This window comes from Marmota monax, unplaced genomic scaffold, assembly GCF_021218885.2.
Source record: "Marmota monax isolate L192 unplaced genomic scaffold, Marmota_monax_Labrador192_F-V1.1 WCK01_AAM20220418_F8-fsc00002, whole genome shotgun sequence".
Taxonomy (NCBI): domain Eukaryota; kingdom Metazoa; phylum Chordata; class Mammalia; order Rodentia; family Sciuridae; genus Marmota; species Marmota monax.
The window spans coordinates 15,202,704-15,227,692 of NW_026693571.1; the positions used below are offsets into that span (position 1 = coordinate 15,202,704).

Sequence of the window (24,989 nt, forward strand, 5' to 3'; positions counted from 1 at the left end):
AAGTGATTAACTAGTTGGAACATCTGTTTATTGAATAATCATCTTGTCTTTATTTGAAATTTTACTTTTGCTGGGTGCAGTGGTGCATACCTATAATCCCAGCAGCTCAGGAGGCTGAGGCAGGAGGATCCTGAGTTCAAAGCCAGCCTCAGCAACTTAGCTAGTCCCTAAGCAACTTAGCAGGACTCTGTCTCTAAATAAAGTACAAAAAAGGACTGGGAATGTAGCTCAATGGTTAAGTTCCCCTGGGTTCAATCCTTGGCACCAAAAATAAATAAATAAAATTTACATTCTTATACTAAATTCCTGTATATTTTGGAGTCCACTTCTGTAATCAATTATCTATTTTCATCTACCTTATCCTAGTAAGATAACACCCCAACCCATTAGCCAGAGTTGGGTGTAAGCTTAGAAGCACCTTTACTCTGGCTACTTGACCTCTTAAAGCCTCAAATTCTCTCTGTAAGTTTGGGTAAATATGCATACCTTATTGGGTTATTTTCAAAACTAGGTGACTTAACCTATGCACAATTGGTCAGCATGGTTTCCAGCACTTCTGCAGGCTGGGTTCTCCAGGAAATTAACTCTCACATGGAGATTCACGTGCAGGATGTTTATTTGCAATGCTCTCAAGATCAACAGATGTAGAAGGGCGGGGAAGGAAGCAGGACTGGGTGGAGGGAGATGAGAGTCACAGCCTCAGCTCACCTACTGGGTAAGTCTGAGCTCATAGCCCCGCAGCATTGCCTGGCGTTGAATAGGCTTTTGTACACCCACACCAGTGAGTCCTTGCTTGGGAGCCACCATGGAAATGGAAGAGGTGGCTCTGTGTGGCTAAGGACATTCCCTGAGGAGCTGATAGCTAGTGGGCTTCCAGCATCTGGGAGACAAGTGCTTTGTTAAGAAGGGATCTTGGTTGTGCATCACAGTATCCAGTATATTGTTCAAAAATGTTTTGAGTTTTTCTCTTCCTTTTTCCCAACTCTGAGTGAAGGGCCATTTGGGAAAGCTTCATACTGAAGGGTTTCTTGTGCAAGGGTCTCTTTTATGTTGAAATTTCGTTATTGTCAGCATCATGGAGACAGAGAAAAGACATTAAAGATGTACAGTGTGTGTGAGATGCAGGAAGACGAACATGGCTGACAGAGAGGAGCTGGACCAGGATTTGGCAAACCTGAACTTTTCATCTTAGATTAAAACACTTTTCTTGTGATAATTTTTTGTTGTTGTTCTAGATCAGACAGTTGACTCTAAAGGGGTATGCTAATATGATAACCAGAATATGGAATGACCCTCCCCCACCACCACCACCATGATTATCAGGAACAGGAGCCAGATTTAAAGATAGGTAGTTAGTGTAGTTAGGTAAATCAGGTCTAATACTGAGTAAGATAAAGAAAATGGAGACCATAACAAGAATGGAGTCCAGGTGACCAGAACAATACCTGGGGAAATTGAAATGTTAATGTCCCCAAGGCCCTCCTAAAGAACTGTTAATGAAGTGGCTGCCAGCAAACAGCAGGTGTTAAAGCACCCCAGGCCCTTCCTGCCCAGATTGCTCCTCCAGTCCACCTATCTCCCACCTTTTGGCCTTCCCACCTGCATTCTATCTCTGCAGGATAGAGGGAAACAAAGGACAGGAATGTGGGAGGACTAAAAGAAGACCTTTGTTATAAAACAGGGAAGACCTCCCCTTCCAAGGATTCCACCTTTCTGGTCCCTTTCTTCCTCTGGGAGGAAGTCTTTTCTTCTTTCCTTTAATAAAGCCTTCCACTTTCCACTCTCCACTTGCCTCTGCATGCTTCTCTGGTGTTATACTTCAGCATTTGGGAAGCAAGGACTTGTCACTGGTAAACGGTGGTAACAGAATCATCTTAGGAAAGTATTAGTATAGATCAAACAAAGTGAGGTCAACAATTTGCTTTTCCTTTTATTATAAAAGTAAAATAAAAAATAGCATTTATAAATCCAACATTTTTCCTTTAAAGTATTTGATCTAAAAAAAACATATTTACAATAGCAAAATGCAGAAAAAGGGGAAAATATCATTTTCGGCACTGATTATAACCATATTTAAATATTGATAAGTTCTTATTTTTTTCAAATCACTGAGATAACCACATTAGAAAAAGCAATGAGCCTTTTTTTTTTTAATTGCACACTAAGTGACTCTGATTTTAAAACACCTCTTTTCTTAATCCTTAATCTGAATGCACAACTGTGCCCTGGACGGCTAGAAAGAAGACCAGGTGGGGACACCCTTTAATGACAGTGGGAATGCAGCAGAGGGACAGCAGCAATGACGACAAAAAAGCAACTGTAATCCAGCAGCAGCCAGTAAAGCTCAATAAACTACCTCATCCCCAGGTCACATCAGTTCAGTGCAGTGAGGGGATTGCTAGATACTATCTGCAAGTGAATCAACTAAAACTCATTGAAAAACCAGGAAAGGAAACCACGTTTAGACGGCCTTGAATTAAATCCAGCATGATTCAGGCAGGCCGCTGTTCCTCTGAGCACCTCTGGATGCACTTTACCTTCCTTCTTTTGGACAATGCAGTGGAATTTTAGGACTTTGGTTTATACAGCATGGGAAACTGCCCGCAGGCTAAATTTTGCCTTCTATAGGTCCTTCCTGCCCATAATCGTGGGGCATTTTGTTGAGAGTTAGCAATGAGCTGCTGCTGGTCAGAGACTCTGTAAAGCTGAGTTTGCGGAAGGATGTCTCCACACCACTGTCACAGATGCTGTCATTGTCTCGAAGCTCATCTAAAGAGAGAAAGCATGAATTCACTGGGGGCACAGCTAGGACAAAGACAAAGCCTTTGTTCTCATACACCTTACGCTCCAGCTGGGCACCAAGTTTGCCTCTGAAAGGCTGTGGATGGACCTTGATGTACACAGCCTGCCCACTGGTTCCACCAGCCACCACACACCCCTTCTGTGACTCCTGCTCATCAGTACTGTTCACAGTGATGTGAAGGGAGAGGGTACCAATGACCTTAAACACTGTGGAGATGTCAGATCCGGCCAATGTTTTCACATCTTTCTCCTGCAATCTAGCCTCTGTTTATCAGAATCTTTTCTGAATTCTCTTGACTCAAAATACACCTTTTTTTTTTTCTTCTTAGAAATCAGGTATAATTTTCCAACCACTGCATTACCTATTTTATAGCTGGAGAAACTGCTGATCCTAGACAAAACTAATTGGTAATCGAAGTAGGAACTAAAAATGAGATCTCTCTCTGAGCCTCACATGTTTTTAACAGTGTACACTGCCTCAAAAACATTTCTGGTAGCAAGAAAGGTGATTTTAATACAAATGCACCTATACTGGAAAATTAATGTGAATTCTCTTTGTTAAAAAGTGTCTTTAGGAATCTAATCAATGCAAATTATTTCCTATATTATGTAAACAGAGACGAGGCACAAGTCTAGAACACACTAATCATAATGCTATCTTCTTATATAGATATGTGTTAGGATATTAAGACTTTAATGATAGTGCCATGCTATTGTCTTGGTACTGATTTACTCAATCAATCAATCATTTTTGGTATCTATTGAGTGCTGGGAAACGTGGTATTTTAAAAATAACTACAAATTGAAGTCTTAATGTGTAAGTATTGACTTTTTTCTTTGAATATTTGTGTAGAAGGAATACCAGGTCATGATATGGAGATCTGGGGTGTTTTCCTGATGGACACATTATTTCTTTCAGCACGGTGCAAATCCTACCTGTCTTAGTACCCAAGGAGGCCCTGCTGTCAAGGTGACATTAGAACTGAAAGTGAATGGCCAGAAGCCGCCTGGTTAGGGAGCTCTCCAGGGAAGGGGAAAAGAAGGTTCAAAAGCCCTTGGGCTGCATCAGACTTTTGCGATCCAGCCTTGTGAGCTGAGGACACACTTGGGAGAGTCAAAAAGCCATCTTTGAAAGAGTGAAGGGGCAAAGCAGGGTCCTAGCCTGATCTCTAAAACCTGAACCAGTGCCAGGCTTACAGTATATGCCAGATAAGGATTTGCTGAGTGGATGAACTGGAGGGAGCGCAACTGGAGACCCGTTATCCCAGTAACTGGTGGTCCAGAGACTGGGCAGAGGGAAGACACCAGGACACAAACACAGAGGAGGACGAGGAGCTACAGTAGGAAACCAGGCAAGAAATGAGGGTAGACTGGACTGGGGAGCTGATGGGTTGGATGTGAGGGGAGGAGGGCCATGAAGTACTCATGGGCAATTCTTAGAGTTGGTCTTAACCCCCTGGAGGGGGGCATTGCCTCTTACAGATGGAGCCAAATGGGGTGGTGTGGGTCTCGAGAGGGCTGCCCAGAAGAGGCAGGCAGGTGCAGGACAGGCTCTGGAGAGCCATAACTTGAATAGGTGGGCATGGAGGAAGCTGCAAGGTGGACGTGCTGTGGAAAGGCCAGGAGTGGAGGCTGAAGTGGGAGGGAGTGGCTGACAGTGACGCTGAGAAAATGGGAAGGGTGATTACCAGATCTGGCAACCGTGACAACAACAGAGCTGGTGGGGGGCTGGGGACAGAACCCACTGGGGTTCAGGCAAAGGACAGAAGGTGAAGAGGAGGAAAGAACAGCTTCAGAACATTCTTTTGAGAAGTGGTGCTTTGCAGAGGAACAGAGAACTGGACTTCAGCTAAAGGGGATGTGGGATCAAGGGGGCCATTTTTTTTTCTGTTTTGTTTTTAGAGATGAGGAAATTCTAGCCTGCTTGCTAGGTGATCCAGTAGGGTGGCTGGCTGAGGGGTGAGGAGGAACTACTAATGCAGGCGAGAGAGGCAAGGATTAGGGAAGCCAGGACCTGCACGAGGCGAGAGGGGAGGGACCCTCAGCACTTAACCACTAAGCCCTTTTGGAAGGGGTCCATGTGAGCATGGGCATGGTCTGGGGGCTGCAGACTTGACGATGCCAAGATGAGACGCTTCTTGTGGCTTTTTTATTCCCAATGGTGTGTGAGGCAAGAGTACAGGATGAGTAAGGAGAGGGGAGGGGTCCTGGGGGCTTAGAGACAGAAAGCATGAAATGGTTGCCCAGAGTGGAAGAATAAAATTATCGAGAAATACAGGACGCGTGGGCTGTGTGGAGGGTCCATTCCCTACGGGTCCGTGCTTTCCGGTGGGATGACAGATGGTATATCAACACTGGGAGTTGCAGTCAGTGCCACAAGCATGGGAGAGGGAGCCGAGGGCAGGGGATCACAAAGAGGAAGTACATGGAGAACTGCAGTGCGGGGGGGGGTAGACACCCATTTGTCATCTGGGTTCCAGTCCTCATTCTACAAACCTTACACTTTACATTTTTCTCTCTCTGAATCTCCTTCTCTTTACACTTAAGAGAGCGAGAACAGGAACAGTACCCTCATGAAGAGTAGCGTCCAGAGGGGTAGAGAGTAAAACAGAGGACAGAGCAGTCTTATCAGAGGATATATTCAGGAGATGTTGGGGAGGGAGCTGGAATATGCCAAGAGAAGACACCAGCCTCGGGGAGCAGGGAGATCTCTCCACTGCTTTGTCTGTCTTTTATCTTTACCTATTTGCTGCCTTGTTGAGGAAGGCAAGAAAGGCAGTGAATGGGCCTGAGAGGCGGTCTTCACGGGGCTGGAGGCTTCCGAGGTACAGAAGGCAGCCTGGATTACTTCGATTGCTTCGGTGTAGCCCATCTGTCTCAGGGCCTCTACCAGCTCTTTGATGGTCCCCCCAGAGACCTGTGAGGAAAACCAAGAGCATGTTCTTTTGTGTTTGAGTTACCATGCAGGCTGTAGACACCAACACCCATCCCTTGTCCTCTTCCAAGCTGTCTTGTCTGCTCAGAGAGAGCAATGTGGGACTGGAAAGGGCAGAGGGAAAAGTGACTGAGAAAACACTCTGTCTTTGAGTCAGGTTTCCTGTTTCTGCTCAAAGATCACTCAGGAAATCACAGAGAAGCAGTTTATCATGAAAACATACCACACACACACACACACACACACACACACAGCGTGTGTTGAGGCAGTAAAACACTACCTAGAGTAAAGTACCCTTGTGTAAGCCAACGCTGTAAAATACACAGAGAGATAATAGCTAACAATGCCACTTTCAAAAGAAAATAAATACATTCCATGTTTTTCTCCCTTTTATTTTTAGAAATGAAACCACCACCTGGTAATGGCTCCACCAGGAATCACCCAGCACAACAACGATTCCGTGTCCTGACACGTGACCAGGGCATGCTCCTGGGGTCAGGAAGGTGTGCGGTTTTGTGACAACCTCAACTCTCTAAGCAGCATTTCTGCAGGAAGTCTCCAGGTGTTTAAAAACAGGGAGCTTCTCAAAGCTTCTGAACACAGACTTCTCAGGAAAATGGGCTTCCATCCTGACCTGGGTGCCCATCCAAGCCCTTGGGACAGAACTGGTTTTCTTTGTCCAAGTTAAGGAGCAGGGAAGGGGCTTGTGCCTTGGCCAGGGATGGTAACAGGACAGAGTTAAATAAAAATGGTTAAATATATAAGGAGATGTGGTACCTCATAGTTGTCCATGAGAGTTTTGGAAGGAGCAGGACTCAGCCGGAAAGCATTATTAAGTATCCCCAGACCTAACTTCTGTGCCAGAGTAGCCCAGTTTTTGTCTGGATCAGGGATTTCTAGCAACTTGTAGAGCTGCAGTTTTGCATCTTCGGTCAGCTGTTTCATGTCTCCTGAAGGAAATGAAGAAACACAGTTGTCCTAACCTACAGAGACACTCTGGAGGGACAGATTCCTGCCACCTGGTTTGCCCTTACTCCTAGTGGAAGCAACCAAGCTACTCAACTTGAAAGCCCAGCTGAGCCAAAGCAGGATATATTTAGATTAAGTACCTTGTGCCAGCAAATCCTCAGATGTAAACTCTGGCTCATACGGCTTCCCATTTAAGATGTCAAATACCTGTTAGGAAAACACAGGAACACATTACACAGAAATGTCTTAAGTTAAAAAAAAAAAAAATCCACAGCTATGCCAGTCTTTCCAGTGCTCTTTGTCACTGGTGAACCTGGTGAAGATGACCCAGGGTCACTGAAGGAGGTGAGCTTTCTGTGTTCTGGGCAAAGCCTTCTGGAGCAGATGAGGTACCATCATGCAGGGGGCTGAGGGGGATGGGATGACTGTGGAATCTCCAGGTCACTCTGCCCTACACGAACTGAACTGGGCCATCAGGAAGCACATAAGCATCTCTCTCTCTCTCTCTCTCTCTTTTTTTAAGATGTGGAGTACCTGCCCCTAGAAAAGTCCCCTGTGGTGTCAGAAGTCTGTATGATGACAGCTCCTCCCTCTGGCTCTTCTCTCTGGGTCACAAAGACCTAGTATCTGCTCTTCCCCTTTAGATCTCAGTTCAGTGGCATTTTGAGAAAGCTCTGAATCTACTTATCTGTTCATATTTATGGAAATCCTCTGAAGAATTCCACGTTTATTTTTATGTTCCAAAATCACTCACCTAAGTTCTAAGCAAATGATAGTACTGATCCTGGCTTCAGAAATCCAGACGGTAATAATTCTGGCACATGCTTGAAATGCAGAACTCTCATGTGAAGTTTGTGCTCCCTTGTTTCTAACCTTGCTCACATCTCGACTCTGATCTGATTAGACATACACTTTTACATTCTGAGCCCATCTGACCTAGATCTTTCATGGATAGGCTTTTCAAGATAAATATAAAGTTGGCTCTTGACAGGCAGACTTTCTTAAAAATGAAAGCATGTTCTTTAGGGAATAAAGCACCCGAAGGCCATCTGTTCTTACCTTCCTGAACCTCTGGCTTCCTCAGCAGCCATCAGATGGGCGGAGCAGCACTTACCTGCCAGTTGGCGGCCATGTCTAGGGGTGTGGTTCCAGGCACAACCCCTTCGTCCTCTCCTGCCTTTTCCCAAGAGTCATCCAAGTCATAAAGAGGCTCAAAGTTCTCCACCAGTGGATCTGCTCCTGTGAAGTTGGGTGGCACTGTGTTAGGTAAACCCAGATCTCAACCACCAACAGCCTACAGGGGTTGCATTTCAAAAACAAAGCTGGAGGTAATTACCTGGATAATTTCTAATGCATGAGACATGTTTCTACTGAAATATCCAAAGAACATCTTTTTAGATTCTAATTTACTTCGACTATAAAGGTGTCCTAGTACCCAAGGACATTATTGAAAACAAGACTCCAAATACTCTTTTACATTCAACTCTACAGGATATTTTTCAATTGAATGATGTATCTTAATCTGAGGACCAATGGACAGTTGTTAATAGACTAGGGTGCACTCTGAGGATCAGTGTCCTAAATGTTTAAAATTATGACTGCCCATGAGCATCTCTCACCTTCTTCTCTCCCTCACTCAAAAGAGCAAAGACACTTGATGTCTAGTGACAGCCTGGTCAGTTTTATTCTTGGGTACAACACTGCCAGAGCCCTGATCCTTAAATAGAAAAACATCAAAAGAATCTTCTGCTAGGATGTGTAGTTACTAAAAAATTTAGGGCCAATGAATCTTGGGAAATCTAGTCTATTCTTGAACTTCTAGCACAAAACACCGAAAGTAACTCAAAGATTAGGGTGAGATCACTTATCAAAAGTTTTGAGACTATTCCTATCAGTGATTAGCCTCGTGTCTAATGAACTACTCAGCACACCCTTTTGGGACAAAGAACTTGTTTTTATTTTTCTGGCAGAACATTTGTTTTGGGCCAACTTCAAAAATGGGGGACTGCTTAATGAAAGCCAAAGAAGGATTGCTGAACTATTTCTAGCTTTCACTCCACCAAGCCTGGCCTGAACTAAGAAGCAGTAAGTGTAACCTGAACATACAAACGTGGAGAAACCAAGACCAACAATTTCCAGGACTAACAACTGGAGAGGTCGAGCTATGGCTGTTCCTTAAATGCTCTTCTTCATGCCTCTGAGCTTGGAACTAGGCTTTTCATCTGAGAAACTGCTGTCTAGCCTGAAGGCATTTCTTCCATAAAACTGGTAACTTTCAAAACAATTTACCACCTCTGAGACCAGGGCCTCTCGGTAAAGAACACATTCAATTTAAAGGCTGCTGCGTATGTGGGGTATGACTTTTACTTTGCAGAAAAATACGGTGCCCTCAAAGAAAAGTTCCTGTATCTTCAGAACAGCACCATAGCCTGCTCTGTTTTCTTGAATTTCTGAAGCATTTACCTTCTAAAAATTTTAAAATAACTTCTAAATTAAATCAGATATGTCAGGGCAAGCTTGAGATACCCATTTCATTAAATATTTTTTAAGGTTCTAAATATGCAAGGTACTGGAAATTTGAAGAGTAGAAATAATTTTCTATACTTTGCAGGATTAGAGAATTAAATGGAATAACATCTGCAAACTCACAAGCTAGGAAGATGGGAAAAACATGGTGAGAGGATAAAGTCTGGAGGTTTGGTCTGTGGAGGTGTGACATACAGGAGTGGGGTCTAGTGGCCTCTCTAGTCTGATTCACTGGTTCTAAGATATTGAATGAACAATGCTTATCTCAAACGATTATTGTGGATTTAGTGAGACTAATGAGACAGTGCATGTAAAATACCAGCACAGTGCCTGATACACAGTAAGGCCAATATGTGATAGCAGTTTCCAGTGTTTTATGTGTAACAATAGTCAATAGGTAGCCCATTGGCTTTTGCCTATTCTTTCAACTTCTAAGAAACCTTTCTTGTAAAATGAAGTTTTTAAATTATTTCTTCCTTTCTTGTGAAGGAAGTCTTTAAATATTTTTCTTCTAGGGACTTCTGATGTAATCAGAGACTGACACAGCTCAGAATTCTCTAAGGAAGTAAACTCTACTTTAAGAAGATCCCTTGCTTTGGGAATCAACCTAAATAATCCAAATCCAATACATACAGATAAGTCAGAGAGTGAAAACTAACATGATGATGAGAGTAAAACCCTGATCTGGTCCAAATAGTGCCTTAATGATAGTTGAAAATGTGACTGGTCAATAAAGGGGAAAAAGGTACACTCATACATTGCTGGTGGAACTGCAAATTGGTGCAGCCAATTTGGAACAGTATGGAGATTCCTTGGAAATCTGGAAATGGAACCACCATTTGACCCAGCTATTCCTCTTCTCGGACTATACCCAAAGGACCTAAAAATAGCATACTACAGGGACATAGCCACATCAATGTTTATAGCAGCACAATTCACAATATCTAAACTGTGGAGCCAACCTATATGTCCTTCAGTGGATGAATGGATAAAAAAAATGTGGCATTTATACACAGTGGAATATTACTCAGCACTTTAGAAAAGAACAAAATCATGGCATTTGCAGGTAGATGGATGGCGTTAGAGAAGATCATGCTAGTGAAGTTAGCCAATCCCAAAAAAACAAATGCCAAATGTTTTCTCTGATATAAGGGGGGTGACTCAAAGTGGGATAGGGAGGGAGAGCATGGGAGGAAGATTATTTCTAGATAGGGAAGAGGGGTGGGAGGGAAAGGAGGGAGAAGGGGATTAGCAAGGATGGTGGAATGTGATGGTCATCATTATACAAAATACATGTATCAAGATTTGAATTTGGTGTCAACATACCTTATATACCAACAGAGACATGAAAAATTGTGGTATATATGTGTATTAAGAACTATAATGCAAAAAAAGAGTACACGTATCATGGCATAATTTGGTGTGAACATACTTTAAATAAAGAGTTACAAAAAATTGTGCTGTTTATGTGTAATAATGAGTGTAATGCATTCCACTATTGTTGTGTATTTAAAAAATAAATAAATTTAAAAAAATATCTCACTTTTTCACCCAGTTTAAAAAAAAACAAAGAAAATGTGATTGTTCATATAATATTTATACCCACACTTTCAGCAGCATGTCTGAGGCCAAAAGGCAGCAACAGTGCTGCTCTGAAGTCAGGTTTGCATTTTAGATAACTGTCCATCAATGATGGCAGGGCCACCTACCTGCTGCTTTTAGAAGAGCTGCCAGCTTGGTGGACCCTCTCCCGGCTGCGATGTGTAGGGGTGTAGTTCCATCATAGGTGGTACTGTCTACGTGGGCATCCCCCTAAGGCCAAGCCCACACAGAGAAGAGTTAGTGAAAGGTGCTCTTGGCCTTTTGCCCTCACCTGCCCCTGTATATGACCCCTCAGGTCACATTACTAGCCCAGTTGCTACTTGCACTGGCTCTGCCATTGAAGAAATCCTTAATTAGAGATGAGGGGCAAAAGGTGGGGGGAATGCCTGAAGGTGCTACTCTGAAGTCTTGCAAAAATGTCAAATAAGTAGAGCGAGGTGTGAGGAGGAAGGCTGTTTCTGACATCATTTTTTGAAAAGATTTCTCCCCTGGGAATTCAATGCAAAGACAAGTGTGTCTTTCACCTCCAGGAGCAGGCAGCCCGCCAAGGAGATGTTGTCATGCTCCACAGCCAGGTGCAGTGCTGTTCGCCCGGACTTCTGCTCCTGAGCATTGACGTCTGCTCCGGTGGCCACCAGCAGCAACAGACACGGCAGGCTGTTGCTCATCACAGCTATGTGAATGGCATTCAGACCTAGGGCCCAAGCACAGGGACAGACACAGGGTGGGGATGCTGCTCACTGACAGCCCTCAGTGAAGCTGAAGGGATGGCAAAACTGGATCCCAGGGAGGGAAGCCATCAGGTTTCAGCACTAACAGTGTTGAAAGAGTCTCAGCTCAGGGTTTTCTGTAAAGGCTCTATAAGTCTATTGTTCTGTCTTAAAAACCCACACTCTCCTATTATGCTCTCAAGAGACACTGAATAAATAAACATTCTCCAAATAAATGATGCTTATGTACTTCAAGATGAGTGTTTGCTCAAGCCTCTGCTTTTTCCTCCTACTGACTAACCATTCCAAAATGTCTTTAAAGGCATTAGTTACAGTGAGCCACAAAATTCCACCAAGATAGGACCAACTCCAGGTGACTAAGGAAAAGCACTATGAGTGAAACTCAAGTAACACACATGAGTGAGCATCTAGTAGGTGAACAGGAGAAGGTTGTACCAGCAATGGTGACTCTTACCTTCCCCGTTGGGACGGTCGATAAGTAGTGCTGCCTTTTTGTGCTTGAGTAAGACACTGAGAACTTTATCATGTCCTTCTTTGGCAGCTAGGTGCAAAACAGAGTTACCCAAGCGGTCCAGAAGGCTCAGGTCAGCCCCGGCACTCAGCAAGTCCTCTACCACATCTTCTTGCTTAGTGATCACTGCCAAGTGCAAGGGTGTCTAAGTAGAGAAAGGGAAGGAGATTCACTGTCACTCCCACGGGTTGGGAGCTGTTATAGCAGTACAGGACATCAGACTGCAGGGCCATTTCCCATTCCTCGATTATCTCCTGATCTTGGCAAAGAAGCTCCCTGTTCCATACCATCTTCTAACAAAGCAAGTGTACTAAACTAACATTTAATCATTCCATAATTGAGATTATTAGGATGATTTTACATTTATCACTTTCAACAGCTTTCTTGTTTCGTTTTTTTTTTTTTGCCATTATACGTGTACTTTGTTATTTTTTTTTTTTGCATTACAATTCTTTCTTTTTTAAAATATTTATTTCTTTAGTTGTAGTTGGACACAATACCTCTATTTGTTTCCATGTGGTGCTGAGGATTGAACCCAGGGCCTCATGCTTGCTAGGCGAGAGTGCTGCCACTGAACCATAATGCCAGCCCGCATTACAATTCTTAACACACATATATACCACAATTTTTCATATCTCTATGTTGACACCGAATTCAAGTCTTCATACATGTGCTTTGTATAATGATGACCATCACAGTCCACCATCCTTGCTAATCCCGTGTCCTCCCTTTCCCTCCCATCCCTCTTCCCTATCTAGATTTCTTGTTTCTTTTTTTTAGAGAGAGAGAGAGAGAGAATATTTTTTAATATTTATTTTTCAGTTTTCGGTGGACACAACATCTTTATTTTACTTTGTGTGGTGCTGAGGATCAAACCCAGCGCCCCGTGCATGCCAGGCGAGTGCGTTACCGCTTGAGCCACATCCCCAGCCCTAGATTTCTTGTTTCTTAACATAGCCCATTTGTCATTTCTTTAGCTCATATCATAGTAAATATGGTCCTTTTGAGTTTCTAGTAACAATCTAACTTCAGTTGATAATCCCATTTGTCAGCAAATCAAGACTACGATTTTACTGAAGGAATGTAAATAGACTTTTCAATAAAAAAAAAAAAGATTAACAAAGGGGCCATCATTATATACTGATACAGAAAATAAATGCATTAAGTTAAAAAATATTGTTGCATAGACTGGGTTCCTGAGACCAATCATTGTAACTCCCTTATTTCCAATTCATAGTTGGTGATGCAGGTTCCTAAGTGGCATAATGAGGACAATACAACTATGTCACTAAAAGGGCTCAGATGAACAGAAAAGCTGAGTTGCTGGAACCTAAGAGATAAAACAGTTCATTAGACTACCCTGCCCACGAAGTAGTGGGCGAATGCAAACGAGGTGTTTCAAAAGCCGTGTTTTCAAAACACAGCAAGACGAACCCAACCTTGAAAGCATCTTTCAAAAAAAACCTGAATCACTGACAGAGAACAGGGTATATTTTTAAGAATAAAAATCAGTCTATTTCACAGGAGCCTAACTAGAAAAGCCAGCCTGCCTAGCGGTGATTTGCCTAAACTCCCTTACAGCAAGCAGTTGCTGGCCATAGCAGCAATGGAAGGGGAGCCACCAACATCCTAGACGGCGTGGGCGGCCACGCCACAGGGAGCTGCCATGATGAAGATGGCCAGGCTGTGTACATGGCAGTTACAGCAACTCCGGAACCCAGCAGAAATGAGACCGGAGTGTGTGTGTTGCTGACTTATCATTCTCGCTCGATTCTTTCACATCCTAGGATTATAAATCGTGGCTTGAAATGGAATGATCTTCTCAAAACTTGTCGTGTTGTTACCAAGAGCCTTCCACTCAAAAATGAATCAGTCAACAAAGGTTGCACTTACTAGACTGCCATGGGAAGTGGGAAAAAGAAAGAATGAAATTGTAAAAAAGACCTCAAGTTGTAAGGTGTGTGTGTGTGTGTGTGTGTGTGTGTGTGTGTGTATAATTACAGGTACTTATACATATAATTCAGAAATTGAGATTTATCTCTAGTTTTACTATAGTTTTTTATGCCATACAAATTTTCTTATCATGAAAAAAAAGTTTTTTTAAAAAAAGTTTTTCCCTCAGTGCCACCAAATGTTTTCTGTGACATTTTTAGGTTTCTGGATCTTAAAACCCAGGGCTGTATCTTAAACAATTATAAGTGTGGGACTCTGGGACCACACATGCCATGCTTTGTGGTGCCACGTGTGTCTCCAGCAGACATCATGGAGGACCAAGTACATGCTCATATGTCGCAGAAACCCACAAATCTACAAGAGGACGTGGGTGAAGGCACTCACTGCAGTAATGTTTGCCCAGGTGGGAAGTTAGCAGCAGTGAATGTCTACTACTGGAAAAAAGTACCTCGAGGCTGAAGAAGCACACTATGGGATTCTGTTCAGGAGCAATAACAATGAACCATATGCAGAACTGTATGGATAAATTCAATAAATAGCCAAGGTAGAAACAGTGACACAGAGTAAAATGTCACACATCTAAAAAATGCATGTATGAATAAATATATGTATTTTATAAATAAAAGCTATATGTATTATACATTAAATGTTATATATACACATATAATTATGTTTAATATAATTATATATTATATAGTAGTGTGTATATTAACTATTAGCAGCCATTAAATATACTACCATCTCTCACTGTTATAACTTCCTATGAATCTATAATCATATCAAATTAAAAATTAAGAAAAAGGTTAATGCATGTGGGAGATGCATGTATAATATAATATATATTATAATATATAATAAATATAAAATACAATTTTAATTAATCAATTAATCAATCAATCAATCAATTATTTATTTTTTGGAGCCAGGATCTTGTGGTATTACCCAGGCGGACTGAACTCTTGGGCTGAAGGGATCGTCCTACCTCAGTCTCCCAATTAGCTGGGACTACCTATATGCCAATACTCCTGGCAACATCACAGAGATATGCACAAATAAGTGCATGTAAGACTGGGGAAATCTCATTAGGACCTGTGGATCATATCAGTATTATTTGTTGGTTTTTATACTGTGTTATATTTATGCAACACAGTGGAAGAAACTGGATGAGGGAACCTCCTATTAGCAGCCATTAAATATAATACCATCTCTCACTATGTTATAACTTCCTACGAATCTATAATCATATCAAATTAAAAATTAAGAAAAGGGTTAATGCATGTGGGAGATGCATGTATAATATAATGTGGGTTGTATGTGAGAGTACTACAGTATCTATGTATTTCAACTGCACACACACATATAGCCAGCTCTTGGGAAAGTACTATACCTACAAACGCAACAGTTAGCTTTGGAAGTAGGGCTAGAGGACTTGTGCATTGCCATGGAGGGCAACTTTGACTTCCCAATGTATGTCCTTTTGCAGTATTTTATAAAACAATAACTGTATGTTATATTTATTAAAATTAAAAACATAAAAGAAAAATACATGCATGAAAAACACTAATGTTTTATGGAACATATACAATAAAACAATTCATGTCAAATAATGGAGTGGTTGTTGTTGGGGAAGGTAAATATAATTTAAAGAGAATATTCTTAGAAAAATCCTAACTCCATGCTCTTGGTCTATTTTGAACATCTCTCTACAGGGTGGGTGGGAGAGGAATTTGATCATGACAGATGGTCACAGAAATGTACTTTCAAGATTAGTGAAAGGTATCTGGAGAAAATGTTTAAGATGAATACCAAATAATCCATATAACTTAGATAATTGTATAGTTTTTTTTTATCAAAAATAGTTATCAGAAAACTTGACAACAGATAAACGAGAGTTCACATCTTAGCATTTTCTTATTCTCAAATTCAAGGTTGTCACTGGGTATGCCCACCAAAAGACATACCAAGAAATCCAGATTGTCTGCCCATTAACCAGAACAGTGGGGAGCTGGGGAAAATGGAGCTGTATTCTCCTGAGGGTTTCTGAATTAAAAGGGGCAGAAGTGTTCTTGGCCGTGTAATGAACTGAAGTCTCTAATGGATTGAAGAGTCTCAATGTATGTAACCAAATGATACAGAAAGGAGTTTAGCACATAATAAATCACAGCTACTAATCCTGTTGTGCTGTGTCCTTTGCAGATCCTATTTATAAACAGAAAAACAAGCGGCACTTCCTTGAATCTGACCTACAGACAGTGGAGGCAAGTAGTCTTTGAAAGGAGGACTGAGAAACTACACCATCCTGCTCTTGGTTTGGTTCATTCACTGGTAATGTTTAAAGACACAATCAAGACTCTGAGAGAATAAATCTTTTTGGGACAAGGGACTTTCCAAATACCAACAGCCCCCAAAATGATATGAAAGTCTGAAGAAGATATTCCTTTAAATATAAATTTAAAATCAGACTTCATCCTAGTTATTTTATAACAGTGAGTTAGTGAAGAGTCCCTACTGTTATTTTCCTCTTGATATGAAGCACAACAGCTAGAGAACAAAACTAATGTCCAATATTGAGTGAAATAGTTACTTCCAGATAGAAATTTACTGAGAACTACAAATCAATATTTCAGTACTTTTGTTTGTGGAGAGGTAACCGGATTGAATATGGGGGCACTCGACCACTGAGCCACATCCCCAGCCCAATTTTGTATTTTATTTAGAGACAGGGTCTCACTGAGTTGCTTGGCACCTCGCCATTGCTGAGGCTGGCTCTGAACTCATGATCCTCCTGCCTCAGCCTCCCAAGCGGCTGGGATTACAGGCATGTGCCACAGTACCTGGCTAGTATTTTTGTACTTTTAAAGTACATTTTAAAATATGAGAATAAAAAGGAAATAAATGAACTTAAATGCTCTGCACTCAAAACAAAGAAATCCCAGGGAATTGGAGCTCTTACTAGTAAATAATTATACACGATGGCTGGGCATATTTTGGAAAGACAGCTCCGTGGGAAAAGGGCTCAGGGGAGGGGAGAGGAAGAATCCCTCAGTGGTGGAATGGCATCTTGGACTTGGACTCTGGGCTCCCAACACCCTGCACCCAGGCTTTGGATATGTCCAAGCACTTTCCACTGGCCATCCCTGCCTCACCCTGAAATCTGCATGTACCCATCAGGCTCTCACTGAGTCTCCAGTTACCCTCGTTTTCTAATGTAGAGCCCCTTGGGTGGCTTTGCAGGTAGGGCCCGGCTAATTTCTGTTTAAAACTCACTTGGGCAAAAACTCTGGTGTACCCAATTTTTCCACTTTGATCTGTTTTTCAGTTTTTGAAAAACACCTTTTCCTCCTCACGTAACCCCTTCACCTCTCTGTGTTCAGATTTCGGTATCTGAAATCTGATTTGATATACATTTAATCTGGCTGTTGTCAAAGTGCATTTCGGTAGACCTCAGAATTCTCATACAGTATTGGCTTTTCAGAAAAACCCAATTTTTTTTTTTTCAACTTTATTTTTCTTGACAGATGTGACATTTTTTACTCTAGGTTCTCTGTCTAAAATGTAACTCTTTGATTTTTCAAGTTTAAAGTGTGCCTTTCCCCAGCGGGATGCTGACTTTCAGTATAGGGTGATTGCTATCACCACTACAGATAAAAAGATTCTAATTCAAAAAATAACATTCCCAACTCACGGGCTTTTAGAATTACCAACAAAGTTTTGTTGTGTTTTTTGATGGAAACATTACCAAAATAGTATATACACATATATAAAAAAAGAAAACAAAACAGTTTTTCTTCAGTTTTCCTCCTTGAGATTTCTGCTTACCTGGTACAGATCATTTCTCATGTTGATAATGTCATCAGAAATCAAACCAGATGTAACTTCTAGCAGATCTCTCACAAGCTGAGCATGAAGATGGATGATGGCTAAGTGTAAGACACTGGAATGGAAATACAGAATTAACTAAGGTGTTAATGAACAAAAAGAGTCTCAAGAAGTGATTCGACTTGAAGATAGAACCTGACTCTCATACTTAGTTTTATTTGGCCCTAAAATGTTTTAAATTTATAAAATGTCTTGATTGGAGGTAGAATACTCTCTCCAGAGGATCTGCCCCTCCTAACCCCTCATCTAGGACTGCTATGCTCATAAATGGTCTGGTCCCTGCCTGGCCTCCGGAGTGTTTGTATCTGACCCTTTGAAGTGCAGAGGCACCCTGGCTTCAAGGTGGAGGAATCTAAGCTCAAATCCTAGCTTTACGTCACCATAGCTTTGGGCTTCTTCTCTGCTACTTCTTCTCTGATGTTCTCAGACAGAAATTTTCAGAAAAATTTAGTTACTTAGCCCTTCCACCTGCTTCAAGGTATAGTGTTGTGCCTTTTTAAAGATCTTCCTATATCCCAAGAGAATGGAAGCAGACTTAACTACTGGGAGAAAAATCTGAATTCCCTGCTAGGTTAGGCAACTGCAGTTTTCTGTATGCTACACTCCTTCTCTGGCTTGTGGTCTTTTTGGGGGCAGGTTCAATGTCCAGTCAGCTAGAAGGCCCTCACACACAGTTTAAGCAGGAACACAAGAATAAAGGAATGTTGGGGGCTGATGATAAAGAGTTTGAAAATACTGGTGGGTGTCAAGCATCATCCTGGGATAATTCTTTTAAGTTGTTAGAACACTAATTATTAAAATTAATTTGAAACAACTCATAATGACAAATGTGGCTTCTATTTGTTGAGAGATTCTGCTTACCAGATTATGATAAGCATTTGATGTATACTGTAATCACAGCAACAATTCAAGGTAATCTTATCTTTGTGTCTTGGATAAAATAGACTTAAAGGTGTACCATAACTCAGCCAAGGTCAACAGAGCCAGTAAGCAGCTGTGAAGCTCGCAATCAAGCCCAGGCCTGTCTTCAGGCATCCTACATAAGCGATAGATGTACCCTGCTCTACAGAGTTGGAGATGAACTCCTAGGAGGACTACTCCATGCATGGACAGACTAAGATGCAGAGGACAGAGGCAGTACATCTGGGTTTGGAGAAGCAGGCTGGATTTTTTCAATTCAAAGATATAGGTAACATTTTACCTAGGCCTCTTAGTAATAACATGTATAATTTATTTGGGATTAACTTTGGCACAGGAGGGTCGAAAACTCTAAACTCTGATTTTAGTACTTGACAGATATTTTTCAATGAATGTTTTCAGGGTTTCACTATTTCACGGGGTGCTAGAAGACGACTTCCGAAAAGGACGCACAGTCTGATGTGGACATGATGCACATGTATCAAGAAAAAAATTTCACTTCAAAAACTGCCTAAAAATTTCCATGTGCAGCTCAGCATTTCATAGCAGAAGTACATTCCTCCTCCCCCTCAAATCCTCATGCCCTCATGGGAATTTCCCCAATACCAAGGGGCTTTATAATTTTTTCTTTATTTTAATTTCTATGATGACTAATGGCCCCAGGATTCAGACTGTTAGCCAAATAAGACAAACTCAATGAAAATAAGAGGCTGAGCTATGATGGCCCAAAGCTGCCCCTGTCTATGCTTCTAAGAGGACTCCTATTTGGTTTTGGTTCCATTTCTCTGGCCTCTCAGAGAGCCTGATTGTGTGAGTCAGTGGGTTCCAGATAAGTATCAATTTCCTGCTTAGGCCAGGGAAGCCAACCTCCCCAGCCCCTTCAGGTACGTCCAGGGTCCTTATGTGTGCTTCCCCCAAAACACCCACTGGAATGATGTGCCCTGCAGACCTTCCACAGTCCTCCCTTCAAGTATCAGCATTCCCTTTCTAACTTGCCTGTGCTCATCTTCCTTATACACATCAATTCAGCAGGTCCCCAAAATGTCACTTGAAACATGGTTGTCCTGTTTTGGCTAACTGTTTTCTCTTGTGGTTATATGCCATTGAATGCTAATTAGATTATTTAACCCTGAGAAAACATTCTACTGTTCATGTCCTTACACAAAGAGAGTTGTACCAGTTCCTCTTGTACTGTATAACAAGGCCAGTGGTTATACCACATCCTTGGTTATGCTGCAAGGAATGAGAACAAAGGTCTCTGCTCGAAACCCTGAGGTTGGCACTTTCCTAAAGCATTTGGTTGAGTTTTTAAAACAGAGACTTAAAACACGACACACAAGAGATCTTCCACAGAAAAGAATTTCTCAGTGTTGAAGCTATTTTTAGAAAGTTTTAGATAAAGCACTTGACTTGAATCTGAAGGCTGGTGTCTCTTGTTATTTTGGTAGGCTTTTGAGATCATTTTAGAAGTCTCAATGAAAGGACCAAGAGGACCTTTTTAGAAGGAAGCCAGGTGGCTTTGCAAATAGAATCTCAGTAATAGCAGGAATGGAAGGCATGGTGTTTGGAATGTCAGACTCCCACACAGCATGGGTTGGAGCAGTCACAAGAGTCTGAACCATTCACATTACTGGTGACTACAAATAGAGGCAGAGAAGGACCAGTAACCGGCAAAGAATGACAACCGTCTCTGAATCACTTTACTGTTGCTGCTGTCTTTTATTGGGCTTTTCCTGAATACACTATCCTTTCAAATACACAGTTGGGATAAGAATGCTTCAGGAATTTGGAATCTAATGATTCTCCCAATATTATTTCAATAAATAAGACAAGGTTTTCAAAAAGTGCCATCACCAACACAGATTAGTCCCAGGCCCCCACCCAGTGAAACCTACTCGTAGATGAGCCCTTCAGCTACTCTAGAGTCCAACAGGTGACTTTGGCAGAACAGGAAAAGAAAATCATGCTGCTCAACCTCATGACACATTCTTTTTCTTGACAGGATGTTCCTGTTACAGGACCCAATAACTTTGAGCAAGTTTTTGTATCTCTAGCCTCTCTGCCCTAACCTAAAGCAACCCTTGTCCTATAGAAGCCCTGACTTACCTGTCCCCATTCTCATCCTGCACTGCAGTGAGGTGCCGCTGGACCGCCAGCAGCATCTTCACATCTCCCGTCACTGCGTAGTCGAAAAGGGCGTTGGCGTGCCGCTTGGCAAGCTGCATAGCCTTCTCCAGAAAGAGGTTATCTGCAAGACAATGACCACAGCACAGCTGAGTTTGCTACACTTGCTCCATGTGCAGGGCAGGCTCAAGGCCAGAACCATGAGCACTGGTGTTCTGACACCGACACACATTTTAATAAAAAATGCTCCTTTTAGTGCTTCTGGGTTGTGTTCACTAGAGAAAGCACAATTAGATACTGACTCACTGAAAAATACAGAGATTGACCTAAAAAATCTGTCTATGGCTTGATAGGGGGAAGAATTTAGGAATGTCTGTTATTTTAATGAGAAAAATCAATGTGCATTATTTATTCTAAGGGCAACTGATCAATCCTCATTGTTGATTAGATTTGCCATGATTTTTCAATAATTAATTTCTTGGTAAAATGATCCTTCTCTGGAATCTTTAGCAACTACCTGTCTAGTTAATGTATTAAAAAACACAGGCAGGTAACTTTCAATCAGCCATTGGTGTTTTTATGAGATTTGTTCCCTTGAAGTCAGGTGATGGCAAATTGTGATCTTTGGGCTCCAAACAGGACACATTAACCACTTTTTAAATGTCTCCCTGGCTAAACATGGTTCATACATTTTTAAAGGGGTATTACAAATAAAGGAAGAAGAAAGAATATGCAATAGTGGCCACCAAGCCCATATTTTCTTTCTTTCTCTTTACAGAGGTCTTTTGAGTACTATAGGAGGTGACCTAGAGTCACAACATAGCAAACAAGTTCTGTTTCAAAGGAAACACAGAAGTACTTTCCCACCGAATCCTACCTTTCAAAGAGGGCAACAGGACAAAAAGAAAAGTTCCATTTTCAGGCAAAGTTCCATCTAGTATGACCACAAGCTAGACACTAGAGAGGGGTGGCTAAAAGATGTGGAAACCATTCCCTATTATCTGTGCCAGAAGAGAAGCTGATGGTCTCTCCTGATCCCCCCAACCGGCACAATGACAATAGGAGGATGGACATGCTAATTTCTGTGCTTTAGGTTCACACAGAAAAAATGGGAATTCCAGTGTGAATAAAATGACCGACATCTGCTTTTCAAAAGGTGAGCACACAGAACTGGACGAGAACATAATAAGTATATTCAGGTTAACAGAAAAGAAACCTCCATTCTGAAGTCCGCTTGGTACCTAGACCCCTCCTTAGCCAGCACACACAGAGTGCTGCTCTGTGCACCCACCTACCCTGAAACGGAGCGTCCTCTTGCTTTACTCCCATGGTGCACGGCAGCATCACCTCCTCATTTCCGTCAATGGACATGCCCAGTTTATCTTGTTCTGTGGTTTTGATAATGTTCCCAGAAAGATTTACAATCTCTCTGCCACCACTCTTGCCACAATCTTCAGGATCACTTTTAGATACATCATTCATGGTTCCTAAGAGAAATGCAAAACCATCAGCCATTTCTCAGTAAAATTTGTTAATTAAGTTGTAATTCACTGTTTCAAAGTAGATCAGATAAAGGCAAGAAGCAATTGAATTGCAAAGGGAAAATAAAAATCATAATTCGAGATCTTTTTAAAATTTTCATATCATAAATAATATTTTGTGGAGCTATTTTAAAAATAGCTTCTAAAAATATTTTTCAAGTATACTTCTAAAAACTTAGATCTCATTTTGTTTATCTATAAAGGAGAAAATTGCAATAAAGCTCTTCTGTGTATTTAAGTGAAATGAAAATTTTTAAAGTTCTTCAAAGGACAGCTCTTATTTTTTTTTTTAAGGCAAGTTGCCAAGATGTGGTCTTGATTCACATTCTTCAGTGTGGGAGGTCTCCCAGTGCTCTATTTCTAATCATAGTCTTTCTGGTACAAATTTGTTATCTGACAGGTTCTATGAGAGCACCTGGGGATTAAGGGCAGACCTAGTTCAAATTCTGATTCTGCCACTAATAGCCATGTACTTTCAGCGAGTGAATGAACATTTCTGAGCCTCAGCACCTTTCGTGTACAAAACGGAGATGCTAATATTTTCCTTATAGAGTATAAAGATCAGAGTTAAGGGAAACACTTATTCTATTTTATGGAATGAAATGTTGCCTGATTCCTGAATACAAAATAAAGTCAATTAAAAGCTAAAAAGAAAAGATTACAGTTAAGGCATATAAAAACACCTGGCCCAAAACAGGCATTTAATAAGTGGGAAGATTTATAGAATTACTTCTTCAGTGCATACACTAGTATGTAATTTTAATGTAAGTTAGGAACACATAGCATAACCACTGCTACTTAGGGAAAACCTTGATTGGAAAAGACCAAGCCCATAAAACTCAAAACAATTTCAAAAGTGTTATCACTTGAGGGAGAAAGACAGACAACAGGTAAGTGTTGTGGATCTTTTTCTAATGTTTGAACAGTCAAGTCTCTGTCAACTTCTCTGTAATGTTCCTTTCTTCTGCCCCCATTTATGCTACTTAAAAAGTAAATACATAAACGAATGTTAGAAACAGAATTTATACTCTCCGGAGGAAATAATAAGGTTTTTGGAAAAATATTTTCTAAAATTTTTTAAAAGATGATTTTGTTATTGTGATAAGTAATGATGAAAAAACATCCTTTTCAGCATTGACTTCTTTTTTTCCCCTGTTTTAAAGTACTACTTACCATGCTTCAGCCCAGCATTGGATTTAGTGGTTCCAGGGTGGAAGGTAATTCCACCGTATGTAGGAAATCCATAGTGCGGGAAGCCGTACCCTGGAATGGCAGGTAAAGCACATGTAAAACTCAGTGTTGGTCCCTTAGTGGAACACAGATTTTGGTGTGGGAGGATAGTGTGGTGCCCACAATGGAGCATCAGCTTAGAGTCTGTAAGACACACCGATGGGGCCTCTGAATTCCACTTTGGCAAAGTTAAATTTTGGCAGCTCTGGCAGTGTTCAGATTGGCACATGGAGGAGTTGATGCTGAGAATGTGTCCCTCTCCCTCCTGAAGGAGAGAGGCTACTGAGGAAGGGTCACACCAGACTCAGACTGTACAGAGAAGACGTTAAAACAAACTCAGGAGGAAAAAAACAAACAAAACAGAGAAAACCTACTGACGCCTCAGAGGAAAATGGCCACCACTGTCCATTCTTGTGCGTTTTGGGGGAGAGAATAAACTGGAAAAATTCAGGATTTTATGTTTTCAAATTTCTCTGTAACATAGTATATATAATCTACAATGTAGCTTATGTAGATATATAATATACATTGACAAATCAAGTATGTATTATATGGAATCTTTTTTGGGGGGTGGGTAATAGGGATTGAACTCAGGGCCTCTCGGCCACTGAGCCACATCCCCAGCCGTATTTTGTATTTTATTTAGAGACAGTGTCTGAGTTGTTTAGTGCCTTGCTTTTGATAAGGCTGGCTTTGAACTCACGATCCTCCTGCCGCAGCCTCCCGAGCTGCTGGGATTACAGGTATGTGCCACCACAACCAGCATAATATGGAATCTTTTAAATGTTTCTAAACAATACCAAGACAACTAGTACACTATAATATTTAGAGAGGTATCTTTCTGTAACTAGATGATTTTTTTAAAATTTAATTTTTTTGCTTTCTGGCAGTATAAGGCTTGAACTCAAGGCCTCACACAAGCTTGGCAAGCACTCTCCCACTGAGCTATATTCCAGCACTGGATGAATTTCTTTCTTCCTACAGTTTTTGGGAGATTCCACATATATATAGTAGTTTTTCTCTTATTCACAAGGGATAGGTTCTGAGATCCCCAGGGGATATTTGAACCAGGAATAATACTGAATGCTACATATACTACATTTTTTCCAATACATACATACCTATGACAAAGGTATGCAATTTGTTAGTTATTTTTTTAAATTAGGCACAGTAAAAGATCAACAATAGTAACAAAATATAATGCTGAGAATAATATATTGTAATAAAAGTTATGTGAATGTGGTTTCTCTCTTGAAAGTCAAGATAAC

At 41.2% G+C, this 24,989-nt stretch overlaps 1 protein-coding gene across 2 annotated transcripts in view; it reads right to left on the reverse strand.

Annotated features, from left to right (window-relative positions):
* Nucleotides 1-1,905: 1,905 nt before the first annotated feature.
* Nfkb1 (nuclear factor kappa B subunit 1) overlaps nucleotides 1,906-24,989 on the reverse strand; it is a 126,271-nt gene continuing 103,187 nt past the window's right edge. For both annotated transcript variants that reach the window (XM_046458762.2, XM_046458761.2), the window contains exons 13-24: nucleotides 23,665-23,754; nucleotides 22,246-22,437; nucleotides 20,933-21,074; nucleotides 17,849-17,963; nucleotides 12,020-12,221; nucleotides 11,359-11,528; nucleotides 10,942-11,044; nucleotides 7,821-7,945; nucleotides 6,847-6,913; nucleotides 6,515-6,687; nucleotides 5,545-5,719; nucleotides 1,906-2,769 (exon numbers count right to left, since the gene is read on the reverse strand). In XM_046458762.2, coding sequence (XP_046314718.1) covers nucleotides 2,609-2,769; nucleotides 5,545-5,719; nucleotides 6,515-6,687; nucleotides 6,847-6,913; nucleotides 7,821-7,945; nucleotides 10,942-11,044; nucleotides 11,359-11,528; nucleotides 12,020-12,221; nucleotides 17,849-17,963; nucleotides 20,933-21,074; nucleotides 22,246-22,437; nucleotides 23,665-23,754 — 1,715 coding nt within the window. In that variant the 3' untranslated portion in view covers nucleotides 1,906-2,608. The remainder of the gene's footprint in view (nucleotides 2,770-5,544; nucleotides 5,720-6,514; nucleotides 6,688-6,846; nucleotides 6,914-7,820; nucleotides 7,946-10,941; nucleotides 11,045-11,358; nucleotides 11,529-12,019; nucleotides 12,222-17,848; nucleotides 17,964-20,932; nucleotides 21,075-22,245; nucleotides 22,438-23,664; nucleotides 23,755-24,989) is intronic.